This window comes from Dendrobates tinctorius, unplaced genomic scaffold (assembly GCF_039654945.1).
Source record: "Dendrobates tinctorius isolate UK_male_01 unplaced genomic scaffold, ASM3965494v1 ptg000070l, whole genome shotgun sequence".
NCBI classification, from domain to species: Eukaryota; Metazoa; Chordata; class Amphibia; order Anura; family Dendrobatidae; genus Dendrobates; species Dendrobates tinctorius.
This window is the reverse complement of record NW_027361738.1, coordinates 29,595,054-29,619,088: the sequence shown is the minus strand read 5'-3', so window position 1 is coordinate 29,619,088 and position 24,035 is coordinate 29,595,054. Positions and strand designations below refer to the sequence as shown.

The 24,035-nt window shown below is 43.6% G+C and overlaps 1 protein-coding gene and 1 pseudogene across 1 annotated transcript; both read left to right on the top strand.

Moving 5' to 3' along the window:
• The window catches only part of LOC141095501 (nuclease EXOG, mitochondrial-like), a 27,002-nt pseudogene extending 9,719 nt beyond the window's left edge, over positions 1–17,283 (top strand).
• Positions 15,565–24,035, top strand: LOC141095500 (uncharacterized). The gene is made up of 9 exons (XM_073581529.1): positions 15,565–15,629; positions 17,004–17,057; positions 17,244–17,282; positions 18,155–18,205; positions 21,070–21,969; positions 22,804–22,869; positions 23,069–23,107; positions 23,271–23,329; positions 23,881–24,035. Exons 1-8 carry the CDS (start codon positions 15,601–15,603, stop codon positions 23,320–23,322), a joined length of 1,230 nt encoding a protein of 409 aa, XP_073437630.1. The 5' UTR covers positions 15,565–15,600; the 3' UTR covers positions 23,323–23,329; positions 23,881–24,035.

The window sequence follows — 24,035 nt, the reverse complement described above, 5'->3', positions numbered from 1 at the left end:
AGCAGCAGTCTGGGAAGAGGGCGGCGAGCAACAGTCTGGGAAGAGGGCGGCGAGCAGCAGCCGGGGAAGAGGGCGGCGAGCAGCAGCCGGGGAGGAGGGTGGCGAGCAGCAGCCAGGGAAGAGGGCGGCGAGCAGCAGCCGAGGAGGAGGGCGGCAAGCAGCAGCCGGGGGGAGGGATCAAGAGGACTGAAACGATGGCCATCAGACAGGACTGACCCGATTTTCATACAACGCGGGAGAACTTTAAAGGTTCTTTTGGAAGTATACAGGGGGTATATAAGCATTTATGGAGTGCAGCACAGATGCTGAGTAAAGTCATAGTTTTAGTTGTTATGACACTAATGGTGACAGGTTCTCTTTCTGTTGCCACAGACCTGACATTAGGCATTGGACGGACAGGTTAGGCCTGTTTCACATTCGCGCTTTTGAGCGCAGCAACGGCCTGCGCACGGCCGCCGCTAAGCCCTGCCCCGCCTCCACCGGTATCTCCGCCTCCGGGCGCATGACATTGCATGCGTCGTGCGTCCCCTATCTTCATCACAGAAGGGCGCAGGCCGTGCGCAGTCTGCGCACAGTCTGCGTTTGGCGGCGCATGCGTCCTTTTGACGGTGCGCCGAGCAGCGCCAAACGCAACCTGTTGCATTTTGGTTGTGCTCGGCGCACCGTCAAAAGGACGCATGCGCCGCCAAACGCAGACTGTGCGCAGACTGCGCACGGCCTGCGCCCTCTGTGATGAAGATAGGGGACGCACGACGCATGCAACGTCATGCGCCCGGAGGCGAAGATACCGGTGGAGGCGGGGCAGGGGGCGGGGCTTAGCGGCGGTCGTGCGCAGGCCGTTGCTGCGCTCAAAAGTGCGAATGTGAAACCGGCCTTAGTGAGAATGAATGCACCTTGTTGGTGGCACTTTTAAACAATCTAATTTGTAATAAAGGTATTTGCTGATTTTCTATTTATCCATTAATGCAGTCCCCGCTTCCCGGGACCCAATTGTCAGGTAACAGTGAAATAAGTGGGCTGAAAGTTTCTATTATTGGGGGCAAGTTGGGTCCCCAGGAATAGAGATGCCCACCGCAGCTTCTTTCGCTATTTGATGGCATTTTAATATTCGTTTTCTAAATCTTACAAGTCCTTAAAGTTTAAACTTTAATAGTGAAGATGGGTGGGGGGTGTGAGAGGCGATGTGGAAGTCTCCATGTAGGTGCACAGAGGCCTACTGCAAATTGTGGTGGTGCACTGTGATCTTTTTGGTGTAATGAAGATGTCCTTGCTCATTTTTTATTTCAGGTTATTGGCAGTGATGATGTAGCCGTGCCCACACATCTGTATAAGGTGATCCTCGCCAGGAGGAAGCCCTCTGAGGAGACTCTAGCTGAAGGAGCTTTTATTGTTCCCAACGTCCCCATCAGCTTTCAGCATCAGTTGCCAGAATTTCAGGTCCCTCTTGAGACACCTGAGAAGTCGTCTGGTCTTGTTTTCTTCCCTCAAGTGGACAAATCAAAAGAAGTGAAGAACATTTGTGAGGAGGACACCTGTAAGCTTATTGAACTAGAAGAGTTCAAACTATACATTGCAGGACGGAGCATGAAGAATGCAAGAAGCCTCCAGAAAGTGGAGAAGATCATGTTAGAATTGCCTGAGGCCAACATAAAGCCGGACCGGTATCTGTTAGAACTTTATGAACAGAAGAAGAATGAACTGGAGTCTGGTGAGACCGTTACTGTACGAGACAGATGACAAGGGTAACAAGTCATAGCTGCATGTTACAAGGCCCATAATCACATGGAACCAAGTTCTATTTTTCTTTGCTCAGGAATCTGTAAAGGTGACCTTTAACAAGGAAAAATCCCTTTAAATGAGGACTTTTGTAAAGTACTTAAAAAAAAATATGGGGGGAATAAATCATAGAAAAAAACGTTACATTCAGTGGGTCGGTCCGTGAGCCGGACCAAGAAGGCTGTGATCACTCCCTTCCGGACTCATGAAGGGGGAGAAATCTCGCTGCTGGCTGAGTGTTCGCTTTGTGCGGCTACGACTATTGATACCAGGCCATTATTACCAACTCATCAGGGATTAGCAGATGTTTTCTTTTAATTGCCAAAGGATGGAAATACATCTATAGATTTAAAGAAATCCATCAGCAGGCTTTCGCTATGTAATCTGAAGAAAGTATGAGGTAGGGTTTAAATGGGTAACTCATCGATGTGTCCCTTATGAGGCTGTGTGCTGTTGTTTACTTATAATGAAGGTTTTTTCACCAGGACTTTATCACTGCTCAGACTGCAGCAACAGGTGACACCAAGTTCGACTCCGCCCTTCCTGTGATAAGCAGCTCACTGTCTATAGATAATGTACATAGCTGTGGTGTGGCCCGCGGCAGCTTTTCAGCTCTTCTATTGTATGTGCTGTATCTAAGAACTCTGTGTCACATCTGCCACAGTAAGCTAAGTGACTCATCACTGGAATCTGTCTTTTCCTAATTTTGTGCTGCTGTCAGATGAGGTAGCAAAAACCTGGTGACAGATTGGTGACAGATTCCCTTTGAAGTTAGATTTACCTGGTGTTCAATATACGTTATTCTTATAGTTGGCACATACCTAAAAATATGTCTGCCTACATTCTTATGACTTATCCATAGGACTCTCTTCATGTAATGGAGGCCAGCCAGAGCGTACTTTGGGCCAGTATATACAGTGGGGAAAATTAAGTATTTGATAGACTGCTGACCTTGCAAGTTTTCCAATTCCTGCAGCAAAACCTGATCTCTCTCATTTTTGCTGTGTTTCTGGCATGCTAGACTTGTTTCTTATGCATGTTGATAAAGTTTAGTGTTGAAAAAAAAGTTCTGTTCTATAGAATCAGGTTTTGGCACAAAAAATCAGCAAAACCTGATACATTTCCCATCCTTCCTGCACATTTTTGTCTTTAAGGATGGCTGGATATCCTTAACCCCTTCACCCCCAAGGGTGGTTTGCACGTTCATGACCGGGCCAATTTTTACAATCCTGACCACTGCACCTTTATGAGGTCATAACTCTGGAACGCTTCCATGGATCCAGGTGATTCTGACATTGTTTTCTCATGACATATTGTACTTCATGTTAGTGGTAAAATTTCATTCAAATAACTTGCATTTATTTGTGAGAAAAACAGATATTTGGCGAAAATTTTGAAAATTTCGCAATTTTCCAACTTTAAATTTTTATGCCCTTAAATGACAGAGATACGGCACACAAAAAACTTGATAACTAACATTTCCCACATGTTTACTTTACATCAGCACAACTTTGGAACCTACATTTTTTTTTTTTGTTAGGAAGTTATAAGGGTTAAAAGTTGACCAGCGATTTCTCATTTTTACAACACCATTTTATTTTTAGGACCACATCACATTTGAAGCCACTTTGAGGGGTCTATATGATAGAAAATACCCAAAAGTGACACCATTCTAAAAACTGCACCCCTTAAGGTGCTCAAAACCACATTCAAGAAGTTTATTAACCCTTTAGGTGCGTCACAGGAATTTTTTTGAATATTTAAAAAAAAATGAACATCTAACTTTTTTTCACAAAAAAAATAATTCAGGTTCAATTTTTTTTATTTTACCAAGGGTAACAGAAGAAATTGGACTGCAAAAGTTATTGTGCAATTTGTCCTGAGTACGCTGATACCTGACAGGTGGGGGGGAACGACTGTTTCGGCGCATGGCAGAGCTCAGAATGGAAGGAGCGCCGTTTGACTTTTTCAATGCAAAATTGGCAGGAATTCAGATCGGACGCCATGTCACGTTTGGAGAGTCCCTGATGTACCTAAACAGTGGAAACCCCCTACAAGTGACCCCATTTTGGAAACTAGACCCCCCAAGGAACTTATCTAGATATGTGGTGAGAACTTTGAACCCACAAGGGGTTTACAGAAGTTTATAACGTACAGCGGTACAATTAAAAAATCATATTTTTTCCACAAAAATGATCTTTTCACCCTCAATTCTTATTTTTCCAAGGGTAACAGGACCCTAAAAGTTATTGTGCAATTTGGCCTGAGTACGCTGATACCCCACATGTGGGGGTAAACCACTATTTGGACGCATGGCAGAGCTCGGAAGGGAATCGGCGCCATTTGACGTTTTTGGCTGGAATTGAGATCGGACACCATGTCGCGATTGGAAAACCCCTGATGTACCTAAACAGTGGAAACCCCCCACAAATGACACCATTTTGTAAACTAGACCCCCCAAGGAACTTATCTAGATGTGTGGTGAGCACTTTGAACCCCCCCAGTGCTTCACAGAAGTTTATAACGCCCGGGCATGAAAATAAAAAAATCGTATTTTTTCCACAAACATGATCAGTTAGTCCCCAATTTTTTTATTTTCCCAAGGGTAACAGGAGAAATTGAACCCCAAAAGTTGTTGTCCAACTTGTCCTGAGTACGCTGACACCCCATATGTGGGAGAAAACTACTGTATGGACACACGTCAGGGCTCGGAAGGCGATTTGGCGATTTTTTTAAAATTATTTTAACACTTTTTTTATTTTTTTTTAAACTTTATTAAATAGTCCCAGGTGGGACATCACTGTCCTGTGACAGATCGCTGATCTGTCACATCACAGATCACTGTGACAGATCAGCGATCTGTCACAGGCAGTGCAGAAGGCTTCCTCATTCCTGCGCTTTGCAGGCACTGAGGAAGCCAGCTTCCTGCAGGCCCCCGAAGGCCCCCGTCGCCAACTTGGATTCGGGGGCCTGCAGGAAAGGAGCCCCCCGCAGCAGCGCTGCACATTGCGCTGCCGTGGGGGGCTCAGGGAAGCACGGAGGGAGCCCCCTCCCTGCAGATGTTTCCCTTTAACCCCCGGTACACCACGATCATGTTTGATCGTGGTGTGCAAGGGGTTAACGTGTCGGGGGCGGTCCGTGACCACCCCTGACACATTGTGCCGGGTGTCAGCTGTGATAATCAGCTGACACCCGGCCGCGATCAGCGGCGCTCACCACGTGGGCGCCGCTGATCGCGGTAGACGTACTATCCCGTCCATGGGCATAGGGGCCCGGGTCCCATGGATGGAATAGTACGTCGGATGTCAGGAAGAGGTTAAAGACAAAAATGTCCAGGAAGGATGAGAAATCTTGAAAAATGAAATTCTCAAAGCACAGTTGTTAACAATTCCGAAAAGAGGGAAGAATAGGAAGCATTTAAGGAAACCAGGATGGATGAACACAGAATTTAAGCACATGCTAAAAAGGAAGAAAGAAATGTTTATAAAATGGAAAGAGGGAGGCATATCACAGGAAGAATATAATGCGGTCTGCAGAACCTGCAGGGCACAAATCAGATTACTAAAGCTGACAATGAATTGAGGCTTGCAAGAGATGTCAAAAGCAATAATAAAGGATTTTGTGGATATGTCCAAAGTAAAAGACAAGTCAAAGATGCTATAGGATTTTTTCAGGATGAAAATAATGAAATGGTAAGACAGGATCTTGAGAAAGCCGAACTTTTAAATTCCTATTTTGCATCTGTTTTCTCTCAGAAAGGAAATGTAACATCAACTGTTCTTCACTGTCCTATTAACAGAATAGAAGAATCCAAGATATCTATAAACAGAAAGATAGTGCGGAAACACTTAGCTAACCTAAATGAATTCAAGTCTCCAGGTCCAGATGAATTACGCCCCAGAGTGCTGAAGGAGATAGCAGAAGAAATTTTTGAACCCCTCTCCATAATCTTTGAAAATTCTTGGAGAACAGGAGAAGTCCCAGAAGACTGAAGAAGAGCAAATGTTGTTCCTATCTTCAAAAAGGGGAAGAAGGTGGACCCAGGCAACTATAGGACAGTGAGTCTGACTTCTATACCAGGAAAGATCTTTGAACAAATTATTAAACAACATGTATGTCAGTACCTGGATAAGAATGAAGTGATTAAACAGAGCCAGCATGAGTTTGTAACTAATAAGTCATGTCAGACTAACTTAATTTACTTCTATGACGGAATCACTGATCAAGGAAATGCTGTAGATATAGTATATCTTGACTTCAGCAAAGCATTTGACAAAGTATCTCATACAATCCTTACTGAAAAAATGACTAAGTATGAAATAGACAAGGCAACTGTTAGGTGGATTCATAACTGGCTTAGTGATCGGACCCATAAGAGTGGTCATAAATGGCTGCACATCCAGTTGGAAGAATGTCTCAAGTGGGGTACCACAGGGCTCTGTCCTGGGCCCTGTATTGTTCAACATCTTTATCAACGATTTAGATGAAGGAATTGAGGGTAAACTGATTAAATTTTCTGATGACACAAAGCTAGGAGGGATAGCTAATACTAGAGAAGAGAGAGAGAGGATTCAAAAAGATATAAATAAACTGGAGCAGTGGGCAGCAACTAACAGAATGATTTTTAACAGGGAAAAATGCAAAGTACTACATCTGGGCAATAAAAATGAAAAAAGCATATACAGAATGGGAGGAATAGGGCCAAGCAACAGCACATGTGAAAAAGACTTGGGTATACTAATAGATCACAGACTGAATATGAGTCAACAGTGTGATGCAGCAGCAAAAAAGGCAAATGCAATTCTAGGATGTATTAACAGAAGCAAACAGTCTAGATCACGTGAAGTCATTATTTCCCTCTACTCCTCTTTGGTCAGACCTCATCTGGAATATTGTGTCCAGTTTTGGGCACCACATTTTAAAAAAGACATCAGCAAACTGGAGCAAGTTCAGAAAAGAGCGACCAGAATGGTGACCGGTCTGCAAACCCTGTCTTATGAGGAAAGGTTGCAGGATTTGGGAATGTTTAGTTTGCAAAAGAGAAGACTGAGAGCAGACTTAATAGCTGTCTACAAATATCTCAAGAGCTGTCACATTGTAGAAGGATCATCTTTATTCTCATTTGCACAAGGAAAGACTAGAAGCAATGGGATGAAACTGAATGGGAGGAGACACAGATTAGATATTAGAAAAAACTTTTTGACACTTAGAGTGATCAACGAGTGGAACAGGCTGCCACGAGAAGTGGTGAGTTCTCCTTCAGTGGAAGCCTTCAAACAGAGGCTGGACAGACATCTGTCTGGGATGATTTAGCGAATCCTGCTTTGAGCAGGGGGTTGGACCAGATGGCCCAGGAGGTCCCTTCCAACTCTTATGATTCATTTCAATGGGTGAAAAACGCTGAAAGTGACTTGCTCCATTGTGCAAAAAACCATGCAACACACAAAATCCTGATGACAAAAAAAAAACTGTGTGCATGAGATTTCTGAAATCTCATAGACTTTGCTGATAGTGTAAAACGGAACTGAAAATTTGCATTAAAAAAGCTGCAAAAATGCCTAGTGTGAACTTACCCTTAGAGGGGTGATCCCTTTCCTCGGTGGTCTTTCTTGATGGAAAACAATGGAACAGGGGACATTCATTATAAGTGGAGGAAAATAATTCAGACATCAGTAACGGAAAGGCTTCATTACAGTTGCAGTAGTTAGGCTATACAGCTAACTATCCAAGAAGGTAGCAGTGATAGATCCAATGCAGAGGGGCTGTCCAGGCATATAATATCAATGACTAAATCCTTATTGTCATAAATCTGATGTGCAGTACGTGGCATCGGCCATTACACATTAAGCAGAGCTGTGATTTCCAGCTCTGTTCAAAGTTTATATCCTGCCAAACCTGATCGCAGCTGATCGATTTGAAAACCGACATGATTAATTATTATTAACATTCTTTACTATTGGTTTTCATAAAAAAATGACTATATTGATCCATACACTCTCCAGTGTGATGGTCAAACCTGCAATGCAGACGTATGTATTGTTACATGTATTGTCTTGTATGTATTGTCTCTTTTTTATTATAAAATTTGTAAAAGAAAAAAAAAAGTTCCTTTCCTATGTGCAGGTAAGCTTTACCACCACTAGATGGCAGTCCAAACTTTCGGATTGATTATTATAATCTAATAATTATTATTTATTATTAAATCGCCATTTATTCCATGGCGCTTTACATGTGAGGAGGGGTATACATAATAAATACAAGTACAGTAATCTTAAACAATACAAGTCACGACTAGTACAGGGGCAGAGAGGACCAGGGAATAGCGGGGGGACAGGTGGATTAGTTGGGCAGCAGAGTTTAGAATAGATTGGAGGGGTGCGAGAGTGTTAGAGGGGAGGTCACAGAGCAGGAGGTTGCAGTAGTCAAGGCGGGAGATGATGAGGGCATGCACTAGGGTTTTGCAGATTCTTGGTTGAGGAATGCACGGATCCGTGTAGGGATCCGTGAAATATTTATGAGTTGAAGTCAGGAGGAAGTGGAAAGGGCTTGGATATGTGGCTTGAAGGAGTGATTAGTGTTGAGGATAACCCCAAGGCAGCGAGCTTGTGGGACTGGGGAGAGTGGGCAGCCGTTTAATGGATAGGTCCGTGGGGGGAAGTCGCGTGAGATCGGGGAAAGATGATGAATTCTCTTTTGTCCGTATTAAGTTTTAGAAATCTAGTGGAGAAGGAGGATGAAATAGCGGACAGACACTGAGGGATTCTGGTTAGTAGGGAGGTGATATTTGGTCCAGAGATGTAGATCTGTGTGTCACCAGCATAGAGGTGATACTGAAAGCCGTGAAATTCTATGAGCTGAACGAGGCCGAAGGAGGAGAAGAGCAGGGGCCCTAGGAATGAACCTTGCTGGACTCTGACAGATAGGGGGCGAGGTGAGGAGGTGGTGTACGAGTGGGAGACGCTGAATGTCCGGTTGGTTAGGTATGATGTGATCTAAGATAGGGCCAAGTCTGTGAAACCAAGAGATGAGAGGGTCTGTAGTGATAGGGAATGGTCCACTGTGTCAAAGGCAGAGGACAGGTCCAGGAGGAGGAGGAGGACAGAGTAGTGTCTCTTGGCCTTGGCTGTTAATAAGTCATTGGTGACCTCAGGGCAGTTTCAGTGGAGTGTTGTGGCTGGAAGCCAGATTGTAAGCTGTCAAAAATGAAGCAGGAAGAGCGGTGGGAGGACAGTCAAGATGGACGTGTTGTTGCAGTAGTTTTGAGGCATAGGGGAGAAGTGATATAGGGCGATAGCTAGATACAGAGGATGGGTCAAGAGAGGGCTTTTTGAGGATAGGTGTGACTGAGGCATGTGTAAAACTTGAAAGGAAAACACCAGTTGTTAGTGATAGGTTGAAGAGATGGGTTAGGGTTGGGATGAAGACTGTGGTGAGGTTTGGGATGAAGCGGGATGGGATCGGGTCAAGTGCACAGGTGGTGAGATGTGATCTTGAGAGTGGAGTGGAGAGTCAATCTTCTGTAATGGTGGAGAAGTTGGTTTTGGAGGAGGAAGGCTGGGTTCTGCATTTTACAATCTCAGTCGAAATGTTCTTATACAGCTTTGCAAGAAATGATAAAGACGATATGAGTAATCAATAACCAGCCATTAATTGTTAACTAGGAACTGTATGAAATGAACATTCTATTAACTGAACCTGAGTCTCGGAGGGCAGGTTGAGTTACTGCACGAGCAGAATCCTGCCGCTGGGATCCGGTGAGCAGAAGAGAGGGGGCCCGATACTGTGGGCCCCATACGTCAATCAGGGCAGTAATGCCCTGATGGCGGCCCTGCACCATGGTGTCATGCTGAATGTTGGCATGATGCGAGCATCCTACCGGATGTTCAGCAGAGACAATGAGCTGCGCATGTCAAAAATCACAGCTGGCATCAAGCCCTGAGGTTAGTAATGGAAAGGTGTATATCAGACACCCCCATTACTAAAAAAGTTATGGAAAAAAATACACACAGACAGAAAAATAAATTTTATTGAAAAAACACTCTCCGACACTTTTCCCGGTTCACCAATTTCTGTTTGAAAAAAAAAGAAAGCCACACAGGTCCGCCGTCATCAAGGGAATCTGCCACAGTCCACCAAATCCGTCGTAGTCCACTAATGGAAAAACACAAACAGAAAAAAACAACACAATGTCACTTGTTCACCAATTTATTTTAAAAATTGTTCCCCATGCAGCATTCCCCCCCAATCCGGTGACTGTGAATGTGAATAGCAGTAAGTAACATTACTGCTAGTGATGAGCAAACGTGGTCAGATAAGGCCTCTTTCACACTTAAGTTTTTTGTATCAGTTAAAAAGGACGGATAGCGGATCCGTTTTAGTACTGATGACAACGGATGCCACCCGTCCGTCAAGATACGCCAATAATGAAAGTCAATGGGAAAAAAACGGATCCGCAAAGAAAAATGGCGGATCCGTTTTTTTTGAAAATCGGCGGATCTTGACTGATTTTCAAAAACGGAAGTGTGAAAGAGGCTTAAGGTGTTATCCGAGCATGCTTGGATACTAACCAAGTGACTTCTGCGTACTCAAATACTATGTTCTAGTTTTCGCGCCTGCAGGTCTTGCGACTGTTCGACAGCCAAAACACATGTAGAGATTACCTGTTAGGGTTCAGTCTGGGTCTGTGCAGTAAAAGGAACGAGGGACAGCTAGTGTGAGGGAAGCCCATAGAGCATTACTTGACTTTGTTAGTTGGACTTGTGGCCTAGCAGGAAATACCAGTGATCCCCCCCCACACTAGGGCAATCAGGAAAGCGCCAGAATTGGCGTATCTAATGTGATGAGCAAATTCTGGGGCAGCTGCGGGTTGGTATTTTTAGGCTGGGAAGGGCCAAATAACCATGGACCTTTCCAGCCTGATAATAGCAGCCTACAGCTGTCTGCTTTACCTTTCCTGGTTATGAAACAGAGGGGGCACCCACATATTTCTTGTAAATTATTTATTTATTATCTTTACCCCCAAGAGTGGTTTGCATGTTAATGACAAGGCCAATTTTTACAATTCTGACCACTGTCCCTTTATGAGGTAATAACTCTGGAGGAACTCTTCCATGGATCCTGGTGATTCTGACATTATTTTCTCATGAAATATTGTACCTCATGATAGTGGTAAAATTTATTTGAATTTTTATGCCCTTAAATAACAGAGATATGTCACACAAAATACTTAATAAGTAACATTTCCAACATGTTTACTTTACATCAGCACAATTTTGGAACCAAAATTTTCTTTTGTTAGGAAGTTATAAGGGTTAAAAGTTAAACAGCGATTTCTCATTTTTACAACACCATTTTTTTGGGGGGACCACATCACATTTGAAGTCACTTCGAGGGGTCTATATGATAGGAAATACCCAAAAGTGACGCCATTCTAAAAATTCCACCCCTCCCGGTGCTCAAAACCACATTCAAGAAGTTTATTAACCCTTCAGGTGCTTCACAGTAGTTTTTGGAATTTTTAACAAAAAATGAACATTTAACTTTTTCACAAAAAATTTATTCAGATCCAATTTTTTTGATTTTCCCAAGTGTAATGGGAGAAATTGGACCCCAAAAGATGTTGTGCAATTTGTCCTGAGTGCGCCGATACCCCATATGTGGGGGTAAACCACTGTTTGGTCGCATGGCGGAGCTTGGAAGGGAAGGAGCGCCCTTTTACTTTTTCAATGCAAAATTGGCTGGAATTAAGATCAGATTTTTGGGAGGCAGAAAGAGCAAAAAACAATTCATGAATTTCTTTTTTTTTGGGGGGGAGGGGGTTTATACCATTCCGTGTATGGTAAAATTGATAAGGCAGTTTTATTCTTTGGGTCAGTATGATTACAGAGACACCTCATTTATATAGTTTTTTATGTTTTGGCGCTTTTGCGGCTCGTTTTTTGCGGGACAAGATGACGTTTTAAGCGGTACCATTTTTATTTATATCCATCTTTTTGATTGCGTATTATTCCACTTTTTGTTCGGCAGTATGATGATAGATCATTTTTTTGCCTTTTTTAATGGTGTTCACTAAAGGGGTTAACTAGTGAGACAGTTTTATAGGTCTTGTTGTTGTGGACACGGTGATGCCAAATATGTGTACTTTTATTGTTTAGATTTTTTTCTTCATTCAAATATTTATTTAGTGATAGAATATACAGGGTGGGCCAATGATATGGATACACCTAAATAAAATGGGAGTGGTTGGTGACCCAGATCAGCGCGCTGAATTTGCAGAATGGGCAAAACAAAAATTGGAACAGGACCCTCAATTTACACAGAACATTATGTTTAGCGATGAGGCAAACTTTTTTGGGTGGGCCATTTATATGGATACACCTAAATAAAATGGGAATGGTGACCGTTTTCTTGCGTAGGGTTTCTTGCATTGAAATCTGCTGCAATGACCCGGGTACTGCGTTCACCAGACATCAACACAATTTCTATCCGCTCCTTACGTGTTAACCTCTGCGACATGTCAATAGCTGTAAACAAAGAGAACCTTGTAAATAACTCATGAAAGACTAAAGTTGTGATAAAACCAAGCACACCCTTTGTTTTTCTTGTGAAATTAGCAATAAGCTTGATGTGTCACATGACCCTCTTCCCATTGAAAAGAATAAAGTTGGAACCAAAATGACCACCATGGTCACCACCCATCTTGAAAAGTTTTCCCCCTCCCATATAGTAATGTGTCACAAGCAGGAAGTTGATATCACCAACCATTCCCATTTTATTTTGGTGTATTTATATAAATGGCTCACACTGTATATTGATTTTTTATTTTTTATTCTATTTTTAAATATTTTTTCAATTATTTAAAAATATTTTTTTAATTTTTCCTAACATTTACACTTTGTCCCACTATGGGACAATCATTTTTTTGCAGGCTGATCGCTTCTATAGCATCCTGATGAAACAGCATCTGCATGCCATAGAAGCTGTCAGTGCTGCACTGTGCATGATCAACAAGTTTCCCAGCTCTGGTAACCCACCATGGCAACAATCGGGACCCCATGTTACGCTGCGGGGTCTCTGATATAAAGACAGAGGGGCTATTAGCACTGTGTCGGCTCCCGGAATGCTGCGATCTTGTTTGATCACAGTATTTTGGGGGTTAAAGTGCCGGGAGCGTTCTGTGACCGCTCCTGGCACCTAATGCCGGGTTTCAGCTGTTAGAATCAGCTGACACCCGGCTGCGATCGGCCACGTACTCCCCGTGAGCGCGGCCGATCTCGATGAAGTAATGATCTGTCCATGGTCAAATTGGCCCAGGGCACGTGGACGGAATATTACATCCAATGTCAGAAAGGGGTTAAACAAGGCTAAAGATCCTTCAGAGCTAACTTTAGAGTTTATTATATCTATTCTATCTATATCTGTATATAACATTGCTTTATTAGTTTGTAAACTAGTTTTAAATTACATAGTGAATTATAGTATGTAAAAGATGATGTTAAGAACACATTGCATATGCATGTCGCACAGATGTCATACGGATACTGGGGGAGAAAACAAATTGCACACTGGCATGGCATAAGTTCAGCCATACGGATTCCACTTGTCCAACTTTTCTGAAGCAACATCAGATCAATATTTTATACAGGAGTGTGAATGAGCCCTTATACCCAGTATACAGGACAGGAGAACCCGTACTGTGCAGTGTATATATACATGGAATAAGGGCTCATGCACACAAACGTATAAATTGGGTGTGTGCTATTCGATATTTTATTTTTGTCAGGTTTTTTCTTTTTATCAGATACTATTGAATGAGGAAGTGCAATATTTTTTTCCCATACTGACTCGGTATGAGAAAAAAAGCTCAATATATAAATATTACCCACTATGTTAACACCGCACTATAGCTATATACATGACACAGGACAGGATACACCTAGAATGGTGTATATACGGCTACATCACATAGGAGACGCCGAGACTGCTGTGTATACATATTACACACACAATAATGGCCTAAAGTGTTGGAACCCTTGAAATTGTTCCAGAAACTGAAGTTTTGACAAAATTGTTGGCACCCTCATCTTAATACTTGGTTGCACACCCTTTGGAAACAATAACTGCAATCAGTGGCTTCCCATAACCATCAAGAGCTTCTTACACCTCTCAACTTGAATTTTGGACCACTCTTTCATGCAAAAATCCTGACAGGGCGCAGTCCATAAAGCATAGCTTTTTGCTAAATAAAAGTATTTAGAAAACTGTTTATTATTTTTGTATTTATTTATTTTATTACATTTCTCGGAGAACCCCTTTAAGGCCAAAACCAGTTGTGCCCATAAGTCGTGAGAAGCCTATTTCATGTATAGAGCATCGGCTGTAGGTGGCTGCCGGTTATGAGGTCACGGAATGTTGTGACATCACGATGACATAGAATCAACTGCCGAACGGAACTTCTCTGAGGGTTTCAGTTAGTGGAGTGTAAGTAACATCATTTATATTAGCTCCTGATTTGTGTCCTATTATATCCCATGTGTCTGTGACTCTCGCTCCTGATTTATGTCCTATTATATCCCATGTGTCTGTGACTTTAGCTCCTGATTTGTGTCCTATTATATCCCATGTGTCTGTGACTCTCGCTCCTCATTTCCCTCATTCTCTAATATCTCAACTTTATTTTTTGCTAATGTTTAAACTGTGTCATCTATGTAACCGGCCTTCTCTCTTTGTATCCTCCACCATCCATGTGAACAATACAGTGCAATGTATAGATTAGGTATAATTAGGAATATAGAAATAACTACCATTAATATTTAATTTTTACCATTTTGTAACAGTTACATAACATTTAGAGGGTCTAAGGGGTAACGTTGTCCCTTGTGGAGGCGCCAAGTTGGTGTGGGCAGGCGCCAAGTAATGCTCCTCTGGGAATTTTAATATGCAGGGTGCCTGTTCAGAGGAAGAGGACAGGAGCTCTAGCGCCACCTATTGGCGATAGCTTTGTGCTAATAAGGAGTAAAAAATCCAAAGTACTTGATTGTAAATGCAGCTTCTGGTTTGGTTTCCTATCCAAAGTCATGTGCCAAGGCTCATGAAAGGGCCGATATTGACTTTTAGGATTGCCTCCTCTAATGGGTGGCTCTAGAACTCCTGTCCTCTTCCTCTGTGAAGAGGCTATGTGCTTTATATTTAGGTGATTACATTGATAAAGTTTTGATTTAAGGTAAAGAATCTAAGAGGGTTGTACAAGATTTGAAAAATTCTGTCTCTTTTCTTCAAAAAACAGCGCCACACCTGTCTGTTGGTTGTGTCCGGGATTACAGTTCAGCTCTATTCATCTCTATGAAGCCGAGTTACAATGCCAAACACAAGCCGTGGACAGGTGCGGCGCTGTTTTTAGAAGGAAGCAGTTATGTTTTTCCAGTCCTGCACAATCCCTTAAAACCCTATTTCATGGATATGGGATTGGTTGTAGGTTTTTGTCACTCCTGACAGTTACTGCTGTTACTGGGGATTAGTAATCCATGAAATGGGATGACATCACACAGTGACATCATGGTGCCTGCCGAGGGGACACTCACTAGAGGGCTGCAGTCGGGAGTAAAGTGGAAGGAAACGTTGTATTAGCCTCTTTTTTGTGTCCTTTATTATGTTCTGATAGGTTCTCCTTTATCTATAGGTGTTAACCCTGTAATGTCAGGACATCACTTCCCTTTAATAATGGAATCGTTATGTAGTTAATCCCTGCAATTCTTTACAAATATCAAAACAGGAATGAAATACAATGTCTGCTATAATTCTTTTTTTTCTATTATTTTATAGTTTATGAGCGAGAATCTAGTGAGGAGAATGAGGTAAATGCTTACTTACCCTAAATCTGCAATTTCTCTGATACACTGGAGCCACTGGATGGCGGAGAGTCACCTTCCATGTCACCCGTAATCTCCTGCAATTCTGCTTCCCACAGGGAAACATTGCAGCTCCATGTCAGAATGACCGGGTAACTCTATTACCGCCGAGCATTAGCCGAAGGGCAAGTTCAGATGTGGCAGATTTAGTGTCCCATTTTTGGGAAATTCATTCATGGTGGGAGGAAATTGTGGGCCCCTTCACACGTCCATATAATACCAATACCGGAAAAAATAGTATCGGTGTCATCAGTGTTTTGGATCAGTGTACTGTCAGTGTGCCATCAGTGTACTGTCAGTGTGTCATCAGTGTACTGTCAGTGTGTCATCACTGAGCTATCAATGTGCCATCAGTGTACTGTCAGTGTAGTATCAGTGTACTGTCAGTGTGTCATCAGTGTACTGTCAGTGTGGAATCAGTGAGCCATCAGTGTGTCATCAGTGTACTATCAGTGTAGTATTTGTGTACTGTCAGTGTAGTATCAGTGAGCCATCTGTGTACTGTCAGTGTAGTATCAGTGTACTGTCAGTGTAGTATCAGTGTACTGTCAGTGTAGTATCAGTGAGCCATCAGTGTGTCATCCTTGAGAAAGCTCAAAGCGTTATTTTGTTATTAGAGTACACACTATTTAGAAACCAATTCTCCACCAATTGTGATATTTTACAAATTGTTAAAATATAAACTTTAATTAAATAGTATAAAAATGGAGTAATTACTCCCATATTACTCTAATTAGTGTTTTTTTGTATAAATATTTTTTCTAGTATTGCATTAAAGATTACATTTTAATGATTTGTAAAGTACCACAGTTGGCGATAACTTGGTGTCATTAGTGTGTCCCCAGTGTCACCCGAGTGCTATCAGTGTATCATCAATGATTCGTCAGTGGGTCACCCGTGTGCCATCCATGTGACATCCGTTTTTTTCCAGTATGGCTTTATAAAAATCAATTCCAAAGCTTCTATACTTGCAGTGTTAAATATACACGGACTGCACATGGATGACACATGGATGCCATTCGTGTGCTATATGTGTTGTACATGGACCCATAGACTGGTATTGGCCTCTGTCATCTGTGCTGCTGGTAAAACGCGGACATATGAGCAGCCCTATAGGTTGTAATGGGTACGTGTGGATATATGTCTCCAGTACGGGTGAAAACGGCTGCCAGACGCCCTGGAGACACGTACATGTGAACAGGGCCTTACACTACGCCAGGTTTCTGACATACAACAGTTGTACATTTTAGTGACCATTGATGATCTGTTATCAGCTATGGAGCAGATACAATAATTCCTAATTGTCTTCCTTCTCTTCAGTAGGATGACGTTAGAAGAGGAGTACAAGGAGTACAAGGAGTTCCTGCATGAGCTGTATGTATATCATATAACTGGGATTATTGATCCTCCTGGACTCTCCCTGTAATGATCCACCACAGAGATGTTCCCTATGAGTCTGCATTGGTTATATTAAGGCTCAATAGTATCATTCCTCTTCCTACCATCATGGTGACTGTGTATGTGTAATATTATTCATTCTGTTTTCTTTTTCTTTAATAGATGGAGAGTCAGCATAGAGCTATGGGAGGTAGAATTCGAGTATGTATCTTATTATATCTTCCACCTTCATATAGGAGTAGTATGTGTCCCAATAAGGGAAGGACTCCATGGTGGTGATATCATGGCGTTACTGCTCCCACTCAGGGGCATTTACACTGTTTCCATAAGAAGGATGACATTGCTTTCAATAATAAAGAACTTAGACCCAAATTAATTCTTCATACTGTTCCTCATCCCTTTTATTCGTAGAATAACAATACGGTCAGGAGCCAATTACAGTAATGCCCCAAATTTATCCGGACTCTTGACCAACCAAATGTTGTCTTGGAGCCTGAGATTAAAGGATCATCCTTCTGTGTAGCACAATCTATGTGATGGCAGAGCTGGAGAGATTCTGGAGGTTATGTCCATGCTGTTATCTGAGGGACAGGTTATATACATCGTGGCCCAGATTCATCACCACCTTTGTGTCCACTTTATGTCTACTTTTGTGTGTTGGCACCTTTTTTTGTTGTTTTTTACCCTTTTCATTATTTGCACCTTTTTTAAGTCAATTTTACATGTGCTCGCCTTTTTTCTAATTTTTGCTGCTTTGTGGCTGTTTTTTAACAATTCCAGATATTTTCACCTGATTTGGCACAGATTCTCTCTAGTCTCCTTCTTCCTCCCTCTGGTGTGTTTTTCAGTACTCCAAAATATGAGACCAAACATCACAAACGCAGTTCAAAAGACGAAAAAAGCCTATTTTTTACTTTGCGACAAATTCATGAATCACGCACATTATTTTGATGAATTCTGTGCCAAAACAGCAACAAATACCACAAGACATATAAGGAAAGTGACTTATAAAAAGCCACAGATGATGAGCCAGTGTGTTATGATTCTAACCAGAGCTGTATGTTCTCTTATAGGAAAAACAAATTTGGAAGAGCATCCCGCGCGCCTACCCTGGAGACCATCTTGTAAGTTGGTATTATAAACAGAGTCATATTTCTGAGCTGTTCCCTCAGATATACTATTGTCATAATCAATGTACTGTATCTACAAGGGGAAATGATGTAAGAAAGAGTTGGAAATTCATGAGGATTTCACATCCCCTCATTGTCACTGTGCCACCATCAGCAGACACAGGCACGCTCATGTATAAATACTCTTCTAAGACAAAGTATCAGTGTGACCCTTCACAGCCAATCAGAATCCAGATTTCAACATCTCAATTTCCTTTAAAATGAAGAGCAGTGATCTGGTTGATTGCTGTGAGTGTGACGAGCGTCAGCTTACGCTGAGTCGTTTTTCCTTTTAGAGTGGACCCTCTGGGCCGTGGCACTCACCTAGGGCGAGCGAACCTAGTGAGAACCCACCCCCTGTACAGGGAGTGTCAGGGGCAAGACCAAGGGGGTGAGCCACCACGGCAGCTGGACCAGACGGCCAGCTCAGGGAGACACTATTGAGTGTCTAGCAACAGGACGAACAGGAAACGAAACATAAAGCGAAGTCACAGGATTTCATCAGCAAACGTGGTTACACATTTTAATCAGATACAAGGCAAAAACAGAGAATCAGATGCAGGGCACCAACGGTGAAACACGGCAAGGTGCGAGCAAGGGCACGCCTAAAGTTCAGACATATCACGTGCAGAAAACATACCGGAGTCCAGGGCAGGGTACGTGTTAGGGATCACACGATTTCCATCGAGGGATGCGTGCTAGGACACGCCAGAGTCCAAGACAAGGTGCACGCCGAGAGACACGCCAGAGTCCAAGGCAGGGTGCGTGCAAGGAGACACGCCAGGATCCAAGACAGGGTGCGATGGCATCGGACTCCGGACTACTGGCAACGACCGACAGGATCCAGGCATCAGGCTACGGAAATCAGGTCCGGACATCAGGCCGCAGTAATCTGGTTCCGGACCTCTGGCAGCGGTCGGCAGGTTTCGGGAATCCGGCAGGCAAGCCAGGGTTCAAGGCAGGGTGCGTGCTTGGAGACACACCAGGGTTCATTCAAGGACGGAGGCCTGCGCATGCAAAGGGCACGCCAGGGACAGGTTTAAGGATGGAGGTCTGTGCGTGTAGAGGGACACGCCAGAGAAAGGTACAGAGCAGAGTCCTGCGCTTGCGAAGGAACACGCCAGGGTCAGGTTCACGGACGGAGGCCTGCGCATGCCGAGGAGCATGCCAGGGACAGAATTTAAAAGCAGAGTCCTGCGCATGCAGAGAGGCACGCCAGGGTCAGGATTCAAGACATGGTACAGACTAGGACCTGTGCGTGCTAGAGGGCACGACAGGGTACATGGCAAAACCTGCGCGTACTTTTAGAGAAGCACGGGGAGGTATGCCAAGGGCAGGCGAGGACCTGCGTGTGCTATAGAGAGCACGTAGAACAGAGTGCAGAAACAGCGTGAAGTGCAAGGAAGCACAGAGAGCACGGCTGAGGCACTGGCTAGCTGATCGGTCTGCAGCACTAACAAGCGGGCAAGACTCCAGCGAACCCGGCTGAGGCATAGCAGGCGACACAGCTGTCACTGACCGACGAGCACGGCTGAGGCACAAGCAGGCGGGCACGACTAGGGCGGGCACGGCTGAGGCACAAGCAGGAGGCTAGGAAGGCCAGGTGCATGCAAAGGGCACACGAAGCAACAAAGCAAGGCAAAGCAAGAAACAAGACAAGGCTAGGCGAGAAACAAGGCAAGACATGGTGTGGAACATAGGCAGAAACAGAGCCAGGTCAGAGCAAGAACAGAGCTAGCAGCGGAGCGTAGGCCGAAGCCCAGAGCCGGGCCAAGGCAGAGCCTTGGGACTAGCGTGGAAATGTGCAAGAGAGCACGATAGGACAGAGTCTAGCAACGGAGCGTAGGCCGAAGCCCAGAGCCAGGTCATGGCAGAGCCTTGAGACTAGACATGGAAATGTGCAAGAGAGCACCAAAGGGCAGAGTACTCAAAACCAGGCAGAGACAAGAAACATGAGAAGTACTACAAGGCTCAAAATTGCAAAGATCAGACATGGCAAAACAGGCTAAAGCAGAGAACAGCAGAGGTACTACAAGGCAAGGCAAGGACAAACATGGCACGAGAGACAACACAAGACATGGCACGAGACAGGAGTCAGAGTACAAGCACAGAGCGTGTGCAGAGACACACGACAGAGCAAAGTGTAGGGGCACAGAATACAGGAGCGACCCAGCAGGCCAAGCAGCCATGCAGGGAAGCAACACGATACTCAGGCCCTGACCATAGGGAGGGGCGGTCTGATATAGCACCATAGCACCAGTACTTCCGGGTCAGGACCTGGGAGGAACTTTGTGTTCAGATCCTCCAGGATCATAGAGAGCATCGCTAGAACAGCCTGGGTAGAACCATAGAGGAGGTCACATGATCAGAGGTTTCCAGGAATACAGCGGATTGCAGAATCAGAGCAGGGCTGGAACATAGAAGTCACATGATTAGGTGTTCCAGGAATACAGCGGATTGCAGAACCAGACAGAGATGGATGGTTACCCAGCAACAGCCATGAGTTAAGGCGCGCGTGCACATTGCTCCAGGCATCTTGCGGCATGACAGACATGGCAGACAGTAACACGGACACTTTTTCTTAGAGAGATTTTTACTGATCATGCCTGGGAGTTTTATGAAACCATTTATGTCCTCCATACACAGTCTACTATAAATTGCAGCCTTCATTCTGCTAATAGTTGGCAACTGGAGGATAACAGTGACGATGGATAGAAATTCAGAAGTTTTTAGAGAAATTTCTCATATAAAATGAGTAATTGTAAAAACAATGGCAGTTTACGAGAATTGCTAAATAATGTCTGTTATATATCCAATAGTGAGGAGGAAGAAGAGAAGGAGGATGACGAGGAGGAGGAGGATGACGAGGAGGAGGAGAAGAAGGAGGATGACGAGGAGAAGGAGGAGGACGAGGAGGAGGAGGAGAAGAATGAGGATGACGAGGAGGAGGATGATGAGGAGGATGACGAGGAGAAGGAGGATGACGAGGAGAAGGAGGATGACGAGGAGAAGGAAGAGGACGAGGAGAAGGAGGAGGAGAAGGAGGATGACGAGGAGGAGAAGGAGGATGACAAGGATGACGAAGAGGAGGAGGAGGAGGATGACGAGGAGGAGAAGGAGGATGAGGAGGATGACGAGGAGGAGGAGGAGAAGAAGGATGACGAGGAGAAGGAGTCGGAGGAGGAGAAGGAGAAAGAGGAGGATGACGAGGATGACGAAGAGGAGGAGGAGAAGGAGGATGAGGAGAAGGAGGATGACGAGGAGGAGGAGGAGAAGGAGGATGACGAGGAGGAGGAGGAGAAGGAGGATGACGAGGAGGAGGAGAAGGAGGAGAAGGAGGATGACGAGGAGGAGGATGATGACGAGGAGGAGGAGAAGGAGGATGACGAGGAGAAGGAGGAGAAGGAGGATGACGAGGATGATGAAGAGGAGGAGAAGGAGGATGACGAGGAGGAGAAGGAGTCGGAGGGGGAAAAGGAGAAGGAGGATGACGAGGAGGAGGAGGAGAAGGAGGATGACGAAGAGGAGGAGGAGGAGGAGAAGGAGGATGAGGAGGATGACGAGGAGGAGGAGAAGGAGGATGACGAGGAGGAGGAGGATGACGAGGAGGAGGATGATGAAGAGGAGAAGGAGGATGACGAGAAGGAGGAGGAAAAGGAGGAAGAAGAGGTGGATAAGTTTAATGCCACATCAGAATGCAGCAATGAGGATATCAGCTTGTAAGTAGACAGATAGTGAGATTATAATGTATTCGCCAACACTCCCAGAACATCTCCGAGTCTCCTGGAAAAAAATGTACTCAAGAATACATGGATAGCAGTTATATCCAGTCAGATAACTTTATCCATAGGCTTCCTAAGCATTAATTCTTGGCAGGTTGTTAAAAATGGGGGGATCCCATTCCATATTTTTTAATTATTTTTTTAAATGCCGTTGGGACCCCTCTATTGTTGATAACCAGCTTTGCTAAAGCTGACAGCTAAATGTTGCAGCTCGCAGCTGTCAGTTTTACCATACTGGTAATCAAAAATAGAAAGACTTCACGTCATTTTTTTAAAAAAATTGTATTTATTTATAGTGCAGGCACTGACTGATGAATACTCCCATCAACGACACCTGATCTTGCTGTTATTAGCGGCAGCAGGCTTGGCTGCTGGGAATAGTACTCTCTAATCAGCCGACGCCTCTATGAACAGAGGTAAACTTTCATAGCTGGTGTTGGAAACCGCAGCTCTCTAACTGATCACAGACAGTGTTTGCTGTGCTGTGCTGCAAATGACAGCATGGCAAACAATGGGTGTTCGGGCATACCATGCATCTGAATGGGGTCTAGGTTCGGTTTCGGGTACTGTTCTGGTACCCAAACCGAGCTTTTTTTTTAACCGTTTGGCATAACACGCAGGACCCAAACATCCAGAGGTTCACCCATCACTAATTGTGACATTATCATAGGACATTACACAGGACAATATCACTGTATAAATTCTCATAGACTGATCAGAATGATGATGTGAATTGTATGAGTCTCAATTTGTTTGTTTGGATTTTTTAAGACACAAACATAAATGGTGGATGCCAAAATGCTATAGAAGAAAGAACCAGACCACTGTCAAAAACATGTAAGTATTTAACCCTTCCCACAAATGGATGTGCCCTTATGTCCTAAACGCTGTCTTCTAGATGCAAAATTATACAATGATTTGTCCTGGTAGTTACACAGGCAGATCAGTCCGCTTGCAAGTGCATCTGAACTGTATTCAATGAGCTAATACTTGATATTGATATATTTATTTGTGATCACTTTTTCTTTTTCTCCAGCAGCAAAAGTGATAGAGAAACAGAGAGACATCCAACAAAGTAAGGAAAAGCTTCCCCCATTGTTGTATGTGACATGTTGTTACACTAAGGCCCATAATATGGGTAGATATACTTTGTGTCTTCCCTTTATACTATATTGTTCAGTATATTTTTAATGGAAGATACCAACACCTTCCCTTCCTTTCTTCCCCATTCTATACAGCTGGCTCCTCCGAGCTTTTACCTGCTGCTTCAGCAGAGCGGGAACACAATAAATAAAATGTAAGTATAATTTTTTTATTGAAAGATTTACAAACTCTAAGCGGTATCATCAGTTTGCTATATATAGAAAAAGAAAGAGGGGAGACACAAAGCGCAATAGGGTCTTATCCCACGTATCACAAAGATGAGACACCAAGAAAACTGCTCACCTGGTGCAGGTGAATACAGGCATGTAAAGATGGCGGCTGCCGCAGATCCACAGGTCGATCCACGACCTTATGAAGAGATATGCTTAGTAGGAAGTGTGGATTATCTCCGCGCTGCCGCAATAGATTAATTCCAGAAATTATTGAAATATTCCAGTGGCTTATTCAACGCATTTCGGTGTTCCAATGACCCCTTCGTCAGGAAATACCACATACAATATGAAGAGACAAGGTGCTTGCAAGGTTTAAGCACATGCTAAATTCAAAAAATGGCGCCTAACGATCAAATGACGCATGATGTCACAGTTCATGGTTGACAAAAGGTTAACACGTCTTTATCGGTATAGAATTAAACATATACATTAAGGATCCCTTTCTTAATCATCAATTCATTTCTATTCACAGATTAACGGGTAACAACTGAAAAATTATTTAAAGAAAAAAAATAAAGAAATGAGTGGATCCCAGCTTTCTTCAAAAAAGAAGATATGGACGAGAACCTGCGGAGCAGAAACACATTAAAATCATTTTTATTATTAATAAATATTTTAAACATCTAA